This window comes from Necator americanus, chromosome V (genome assembly GCF_031761385.1).
Source record: "Necator americanus strain Aroian chromosome V, whole genome shotgun sequence".
Lineage (NCBI taxonomy): Eukaryota > Metazoa > Nematoda > Chromadorea > Rhabditida > Ancylostomatidae > Necator > Necator americanus.
In genome coordinates, this window is record NC_087375.1 from 1,996,957 (window position 1) to 2,006,375 (window position 9,419).

Genomic DNA, 9,419 nt, shown 5'->3' on the forward strand with positions numbered 1-9,419 from the left:
TATTTCCTATTTATGCTTCGTATTTGATATTTAATATTTATATATTTAACAAGCTACTTATATCCTCCATCTAATAATGAGAAAACCAACTACTACTAACTTCCACTATGGACGGAAACACGAGAAAAAGAATTGGAAATTTAGAATTTCCATCACTAAATCTGTGTACAAGGAAAAGATAACTTTCGGAGAAAAATATTTATTGTCTTCTAGTCAACACTAGAATTAAAATCACAACCCGTCTAGGTTTCAAACAAACATAGAATGAAAGTACGACCCGTATATGGATAGGCATGACACGTGACTGAGCGGACAGTGTAACTACATAGGAGGTTCGTTTGACGGAGGACGTCGTTAATCGTCACCTGCAAAACAGTAGCTTTGGATTATCGGAAAGAAGCCAGCGAAGAAAACACATCTTCTAATTGAGAATATATCTAGGATTATCGTCTTTTTTTTTCTGAAAAAAAAACCTCCACTGAACATCACTTTTTCCTTTTATCCGTTGTTTGAATTCACATGTGCTAAAAATTCACTTCACTCAAAGGAAATGATAAAATAGAACAAAATTTTAATTATTAAAATTAATTATATGTACCCAAAAGGTTCCAAATCCAGGAAATGTTCTTCCTTTTCTTTCTGGTTTTCTTTTTTCGTTAACGAGAACAAGAGAAAAAAATGTAAAATTCAAAGCCAAATGTACACCCACAACACCCAGGTAAGCACTAGCACTTTGTTCACATACCATAAAAAGGAGAGGGGCAGCAAATCTTGGTAAGAGAACTAAAACAAGAGGAGCTAAGCCAGAGAGGTCTATTTCCGTTCTTCCACCTTCAGTACTCTCTTCAATTCAAATTCGAAAGGGTTGTAATTGCCCGTTATTATAATCTGCCCCGTTGTAATTGCCGTTATTATAATGTCTAATAATTTATAATTATTTTGATTCATTTTTCAAATATTTTATTTTTAATTCTATTTTATATATAACAGACTTTAAAGTTAAGATCACGATATTGGCACGTGAACCTAGTACTGGGATGCAAGGGTCTGGAAGCATTTTGGATCCACCGCAAGCGCCCAAAGATGAATCGCAGAGAGGAATGCCTCTTTGCCATTAGGCGGGAACTCGTGCCCTATTTAAGGCTGACCACAGGTATCTAACAGTGGCAGGATAGTGCACTACTTAGCTTGAGCAGAACTTAGATTGTTATTCATCTTTATTCTGGCTAACGTTTCGACGTCATCGCCTTCTTCAATGCCTGGAAAATCAAAGACGCATGTTGAAAGTTATCCCCTCAAGCGCCTCATCACATCACAAGATGTAACTTAGCAAAGAAATTGCTCAAAGACTACGTCAGCAGAAGCAGACCATAATAGCGCTCATCTTGATAGCCGTTAAGCCGCGATGTTAGCGGATCACCGGTTGTTTGAGTTGCGCCGCTAGTGGTAACTAGTAACGATGCCCTTTGCATCTAACCCCGTAGGTCAAAACCCGCATAGGTTTTTATATAGGTCCGCATAGGTCAGCGCCAGCTCGTTGGTCACAGCAATGCATTCTTCCTTACGATCCATGGTTGGACTTTTGGCCGCAGGTGCGATAAGGAGGACTCTCTCGGACCCTCCTCAGGTGAAAGAGGTCCAGCTTATGGGGTGCAGATTAAATGGTGAGGATCCCTTCGCCAATCGATCAAAAGTGAAAGGGTCCCTTCGCCAACCATACATAAGTGAAGGGGTCCCTTCGCCAACCGTACAAAAGTGAAAGGGGTCGGAGCACCGGGTCCGACTATGTATGCTTTAGGCTGTTATTTAAAACGCTATCAATGTTTTCCGCGTCAGAACCTCGGATACGCATGCCAAGATCGTGAGTGCTATGTTGAAATGGGTACTTCCATGGTAGGAGTCAGTCGATCCTAAGATACGATATTCACTTTAACTTATAGCTGTGAGACCCAACAGTGAACTTAGGACGTTCTTTGTAGGGCGGATAGGTCATTTGATCGGATAAATCACGCTCGATTTCACTCATTTCAGGCTCTGAATGTGGTGAATTCGCCGAAACGTTAGCCAAAAATAAAAAATTACTACAACACCGTATCCCGCTCAATTTAAGAAAATACAAAGAAAGAAAGGATTTAATTTAAGAATTTAAGAAAAACCTATAAAAAAAATACCTTATAATAAGTAGAAATCTCCCTGAGATCGTACGAAATACCAGTTTTCCAAAGGAGTCAATAAACTGCGACAACTGGACAGCGGTGTCTTGCAGTAGTTCTGCTCTTCGCGCCATCTGCAACCATTTGTGGCAAAGATGCGAGGATGAGGTTTCAATGATCACGGACACCAACTATTTATTGATCCTTAGATAAAACTCAACTTTAAACTACTTACGGCTTCAGACACATTCCGAGCACTTTTTGAGTGTTAAAATGGAAATCGGCTCCTTTCGGGAAAATAGCGTTTGTTTGATTGATTAGAGATCCTAGAAGGTCGTTGATGAACGGTCCTGATGGAAGTAAATTAACCATTTTTGGATTTTCTCCGGTCACATGATTGTAACGATGATGGAGAAGAACAGCGTCTTTCGTAGGGACCTAAAGAAAACACTTTGGTGAAATATTTAAGAGCACTAGGTTTAAATTTAAAGAAGTCAGGCTTAAGAGAATCCATTACTTCCGTATTTATTTAACTTTTCCTGGTTGACATTCTCATTGAAAAAAGTTCGCAAACATTTTCGTGAGAAACTGCAGCGTTTAACTTTAACGAAAAGGAGAAAACTTTGACAGATCGGAAGTGATTTGCCCGAAAGAAGGGGTGTCAACAATCATATAGCAAACAAATCCATAAAATCAAGTATTCACAAGAAAAATCTTATCAAGTAAAATCAAATACTACTTGAAAATAGCAATTTGAAAATTAATTCTAAGAGAACACCTAAAAATGAAACTCAGCGTAAGTATAAACGTTCTCAAATCTAACGTAAGCAGAGAAAAAAAACTTATGGAATGTTAAAATGAAATTCACTAAAAAAAAAGTAATCAAAACTAATGGAGAAATTGCAAAGGAACGTTCCAGAGTACCAAAATTTCCAAAGAAGGTATAGTTGTTGTGAAAAATATTCGCTGCTGGACCACGTTTTCTTCCTTATTCGTTTCAGGGACATTCGTCAAAAAAAAATCACGGATTCGCATATACATTTATGAACGACTGTTGAAAACAGAAGAAACAGGGAAACACTTCTTTTTCAGGATTCTACCACTAAATATGATGTAGGATATTCTGAAGATTATAGCTTTATGTCCAAAATTTGTATCAAATATATATTTATACCAAATATTTACACCTATACCAAATTAGACCAAAAAGCGAAGTGGCCACAGCTGAAATACCCCGATATCGATTGAAACCATATCTGCAGCGTTCCTTAGTCAATGATTCCTCGGCGAGAGATCAAAGAGATCAAGATTTTTGATACAGGCACGAGATAAGACATAAAAAAAATAACTGGAATGTGCTTGGCGTTCCACTGGAAATGCCACAAGGGCCAAACAAAGAGGTGAAAGCATAGACCAATTTCTATCCCTACACGATTTCTGAAATTAAAACAAAAACAAATAAAGTAAACGTCAAGAATTAAAGTCAACAAAACAACAATCTACATAAACCCTAATAACAGTTTGACGGTTCTTTCTGCGCTCAGTTCTTGCGAAGGCCAGAATTTAAGATAAGTAATAAGTAATAGGTAATAGATAAGTAATAAGTGAATAAGATAAGATAAGTAAGTAAGTAAAGAAATGATAAGATGTAGTAATCATAAGTAGTCGGTGGAATCCTTACTAAATCCACCAAAATATCTAAATCCATGCATATTCTTCCTTACTTTTAGTTATGAGACCCAAGCAGTAAAGTTAGGATTTTTTTTTGGGCGGATAGGGTATCGGATCGGAAGAATCACCGTCGACGTTACCCTTTCAGGATCTGAAGACGGCGATGTTGCCGAAAAGTTAGCCACAAATAAAGGACTATAACAATCTCGAACAACAACAACAAACAAACAACAAACAACTACAACAACAATGAATTAAAGAAAACAAATACAAAAACCACACAATTAATTAAATCCAAGTAATTATCGCACCTTTAATGTAATTGAACTCGACCTATACTTTCGAACATCGTGTGTTGCTTGCAGATCTACCGCTTCCGTGCGAAAGATCACCTCAATCAATCAATCAATCGTGGAGTTTTCGCGGAAATAGCGTCTAGTAAGCGGAAAAGATACCTTTGACGGTCCTTGCAATTCAAATTCAGTCGCATTTTTAATTCCAGAATAATTCAATGCGGCGAAGGAGAAATTCTGCCCTGCCAGGGGCGGATTTAGTCGAAGACTGCGATGTGCGAATGAAAGAGCGCCCACGGATGAGTTTGAAAATAATTCGTTCAATAACCCCAACAACGTTCCCTGTCTGAAAAATCCACATTCCACTCTTTTAGGCTCAGATAATGTGAGATCGTAAAGATCTATGAACAGAAAAGGAAAGAAGGAGAAAATAACGTTTTTCCTACAGACTTACCTAGGAACGATGATTTCATCGACGTCGATCACTGCTCCAAATTCGCTGTCGATTCGTAGCACGCAATCGTTGTGAGCGAGTGAATGGGCGAGACGATACAGGGAGAGGTTTGGATCCACGAATGAACTTCGAGGAAGAGATGGCCAGCGAATTATCGTCACAAAACCCTGGATACCAGAAATTCGCTTGCCTGTTGGTTAAATACGACAGAAAAGAAAAAAGTAAGGTTATTCATAAGGTCTATTTCAAGAGATTTGATTAAATGATTGATCAAATGATTGATTATTTCAAAATCAATCGAACTCGAACAACAAAAAAAAAACAAACAAGCAAACAAGGGAATATTTTCCCAGTCTGAAATGAGTGCAGGAAGACGAACCTCTTTTTGATAGTGTTGTAGCACATCCTGAACATGACGGCTGGAAGAATGATAGTACATGAAGACATGGCGAACCCCTTGAGCTTTCCATGTCTCCAACGCAAATATGATCTTCGTCCAGTCTGTAAACCTATAAAAACTCTTATCCGATGACGGACCTCGAGCCTACCGTCTAGTTATTCCAGAGAGAAAAACCCATTTCTACGTGAATTGTTTGCGTTTTCGATATATACAAGTATATTTATTTATAGAAACATATATTAGGTGAAGTAAAAAATTCTGAGCGTTTCCTTATCCGATGACGGACCTGGAACTGAGTGTTTTTATTCCGGAGAAAAAAAAACAATTTATACGTAAATTATCCGCGTTTTCAACATATTTATTTATAGGAACATATAATAGGTGAAATAATAAAAAATTCTTGGCGTTTTCGCTAGATTTCTTTAGTGGACCCATATCTGACGATGAAAACATCACATCAGTCATACCATATGGTTAGGATTTCAAGGTTAGGTCATTCTGCTTCAAAAGAAAGTTCCTTATCAAGCCTGTTAAGTAGATATCTTGAAAGTCCTCCGTGCTAGGAATAACTAAAAACCTATGCTTAGGGAATGGCCAAGCTGAACTAAGAAAAAAAGAACGCAGCACGATGATCACTTGTGAACTGCTGAGCGAAATCTTTTATAATGGTCACATTTAACGACTTCTTCACTTCCATAGCACCTTATGTACAGAGGAAACGTTTAAAAACGTAGAAAACCTAGCCATCAACCTATTGTTGACGAAAGAAATTATTTATTTCTGTAATTATTATCAGCTTCTCCAAAAACAAAAACAAAATCTTGATCAGTAAAAATCAGTATTATTTTGCTCTAAAATTATATTTCATGGAGAGGTTCGTTATGTAGAAGATTCCCTCTTTAATTTGCCGATGATACTGACCTTTATTAATAATCTCAGCAGAACTTAAAATGCCTGGTCGAGCCAGTTATATGTTCCAGCGTTTCCGAAATGGGGTATAGAAGAGAAAAATCGATATATTTCTCAGTAACCAAAATAAAAAGGAGGAGAAAACGGCTAAAAAGGAAAAATTTGTGCTTTTTATAGACCTAATACAATATCGAATGCAATGGAGCAAAGTGGTGGTTTCAGCGATTCCATTCCATTCAGTAATATTGACGTCGAAGATCAGGCACGCTTTGGTAGGCCAATCGTCGATGAAACCATGGAAATGAAAATGTCGATGAAATAATAGAAATCGTTGAAAATGTCCATGAAATCATGGAAATCGCCGAAAATGTCGATAAGATCACAGAAATCGTCAAGTCGAACCGCCATGTGAGTGCGTATTCTACTGCCCAGCGACTGAGGATTAGCCAGAAAGCCGTTTGGAACAATCCGCATAAGGCTGGTCTCAAGAAGATGTTCGATGTATGGGGAAAAGCCGAAAAAAAAAACGCTCAGAACTTTTTTCTCACCTAATTATTGTATAGTGTTTTATTTGATCGAGAAACCGCTATGAAAACTGGCCTATCGGCAATCACAGGGTAAAATGTAGTGGGGAAGGGGACACTCAACGCCGACGTAATTTCTGGAGGTAAATAACTGAATCAGCTGGGCCCTAAGACCTAAGCACTACTCTTAGAGGATCTATCAGATGTAAGTTAAATTTACTAGATGAAAAAAGTAAGATAAAGCGTCTAGAAATAAGGGCGCTACTGAGTGCTTCTCCCAATCAATGGGGTCAAAACGACACGAACCACGGTACAGTCGTTGAGTAAGCGGTTGCGCTCGAAGCGGTACGGCGCAGCGTAGCTGCCGGAATCTAAACGGGACCCATGGTGACACCATTCCTTACTGTAGTTCACGTTGGTCCCAACTCGATTCCAATTGTTTTCTCTATCACGGCGCTTCGAGCGCAGCCAACTGCACCATGCTTCATATCGTTTTCACCCTACTATACAAATAAATAACGACCAGGAAAATACACCCACCAGTAAATTGGAGGCACACAAAAGCTGAGAGTTCCTTTCACTTTTCTTGACACTTGATTCAAGGGAATCCTGACACTTTTCCCGTCTCTCAACAGCGTTATCTGGAAGCAACATGTAGTCGGGTCAAAATGGCATGAAACGCGGGTGCAGTTGCGTCAGCAGTTCCGTCCGAAGCGGCGCGGTTGAGCGTAGCGGTTGGAATCAAGGTGGGACCATCGCGAACTGCAGCAAGGAACGATGGTAGCAGGGGTCCTCACTCGATCGTAACCGACACGCTGCACCGCCGCCGCTTCGAGCGTAACCGCTTACGCAACTGCATCGTGCTTCATGTCCTTCTGACTCTATTATGCTCTAGATGCATCAATTTATTCAAATGAGGATAGTTGAGCGACCGAACTTACGTGAGTAGCGCTCGTATTCGTATCGTTCACGATCCCATCAAAAACAAATGAATTATAGCTACATCCAGGAGCCCATATCCATGGACAAGTCCCCTCAATTGGCTGTGCTCGGAGCGTGAACCATTTGTCGCCGACACGCGCTTCTATCGCTGTGTCTGGATCAACACAGCGATTTATCGACAGGACACGCAACGAGGACCCATTACTGCTGAAAATCTTGTTACAATTTTGTATCTTTTCCGTATTTTTATCTATCTTTTTATTTATCTTTTTCGTTATTTTTTGTATTTTTCATGAGTAAAAAAATAAGTGTTATTTTTATCACCCAGCTGAGGAAAAAAAAACACAAAGGATTTTTTAGAATAACATTCCAAGATTGAGATTGGGAAAAGCTGGCCTCCAAACCCCTGAGTCACCGAATATTCTCCGTCTTATCAGGAGGAACTCGCACCTCTCTTAATTAGAAAAAATAGAATGTAGAAATATTGATGTTATCTGGATGTTTTACCTTCTAAGTAAATTTCTCGGCATCTCCACAGACTACATATACTTCTCGAGATCTAGTCTTTTAAAATAATTAAAATGTTAACACACGGATACTGTTCTGCTAAGAAATTGAAAATCAGGGAAAAAAACGGTGTAAAAAGTGGGTTGAATCGATGGAAGACATTGAACCCGTATGTTTGATTCACACCTTTTTTCCATGTACGCTTTATAAAGGAAAAATGTGTCAGGAAAGATGTCCATCTCGACGTGGTCCGATGGTCCAGCGTTTCTGAAAGATATTAATATATTTCAAGACAAATAAATAAATAAGTAAATATTACACCCAAACAATGCTGTAGTATTAGTTAAAAGCAGCGTATCACGAAACTAACGTAACTGGGGAACCTGGGGTGAAAATATGGAGTTTGAGGTTCCACCTAGTCGTCCTGAAAAAGGGCGTAGGAAAGACGTTCGTTCCTACGAGGCACGACCTCCTCCCCCCCACCACTTCAACCCCCTTTGTGCTCGCGTCCACCAGCGAGCGCTCGAAAATCAATCACGTCTCCTGAGCAGTCTATTCAAGTACAATAAAAGAAATGAATAGGCTGCTGAGTGGACGCGTCGGCGCGTTCCAACGTTCCTCGTAAGACCAAACGTCCTTTCCCACGCCGTTTTCAGAACAGCCAGGAAGGATTGCGTAGGGCCGCGTTCGTTTTCGTAATCTCCTTCCAAAATTCCATTTTTTATTTTTATTTATATTTTTTATTCTCCCAGTAGGTTTCCCAATTACGTCAGTTTCATGATACGCTACCTTTAATCGCGTAAGCGACGCGCTATTGATTGGGCGGCACAGGGAGGAGAGAGTGTGTGTTGCGTCAAGCAGAAAAGAGCGTGCGTGCTTCACGGCAGCGCTTCATGTCGCGCTCATTCGGTTCAACAAATTCGATGTCGAGTATAAACGCGCATATATACAATCGCGGTGCACAACCGCTGTGATTACAAGGATTCAAATAATAATGAGAAAAGAGGGGAAATTTATCCAACTCACAGTTTGTTCATTCTTTGAGCAATTCTGCTGGCAAGCAAATTCAGTCGACTAGTGTAATTCAACAAGCAAATTAGTAGAAAAAATAACATGGAAATAAAAACCAGATTTGAAGTGACCATCTGAAGTGAAGATGTAAAATTCCCTATGAATTTTAAACAAATTTCTAAGAGAAAGAGGGAAAAAAAACGAAAGAACGAATGAATGAGAGGAGTAAAAGTGTTGCAGAATCGAAATAAAATACGAAATATTTCAATGTCAATAGAATAGGGATCAAATTGTAAATACAGGAAAAAAATTATCAAGCGAAAAAAAAATCCTAGAAAGTAGGGACATTCGCAAAACCAGGAAAGATGTACTTGATGCGAAATATATGTACTCGATGTAAAATAAATTAATAAATAAGTAATAATAAATAAACATATAGTCAAAAAATAAACAATATAAAAAATATAAAAAATACAAATATAAAATATATAAAATAATATAAAAATAATAAATAAATAAATATATAAAATATATAAAAATAAAATAGACAATATA

At 38.5% G+C, this 9,419-nt stretch overlaps 1 protein-coding gene across 2 annotated transcripts; it reads right to left on the reverse strand.

Moving 5' to 3' along the window:
* Window positions 1-242: 242 nt before the first annotated feature.
* On the reverse strand, window positions 243-8,968 carry RB195_012691 (uncharacterized protein; the record flags this gene model as incomplete). 2 transcript variants are annotated; one of them, XM_064202186.1, is made up of 12 exons in its annotated part: window positions 243-365; window positions 2,172-2,193; window positions 2,252-2,287; window positions 2,389-2,591; window positions 4,136-4,216; window positions 4,280-4,463; window positions 4,572-4,738; window positions 4,951-5,080; window positions 6,945-7,045; window positions 7,346-7,553; window positions 8,040-8,120; window positions 8,880-8,890. In XM_064202186.1, 12 exons carry the CDS (start codon window positions 8,888-8,890, stop codon window positions 243-245), a joined length of 1,347 nt encoding a protein of 448 aa, XP_064058066.1. The 2 variants fall into 2 exon arrangements, with proteins under 2 accessions (XP_064058066.1, XP_064058067.1); XM_064202185.1 differs by lacking the exon at window positions 243-365 and having other exon boundaries at window positions 2,173-2,287; window positions 8,880-8,968.
* Between the last annotated feature and the right edge of the window lie 451 nt (window positions 8,969-9,419).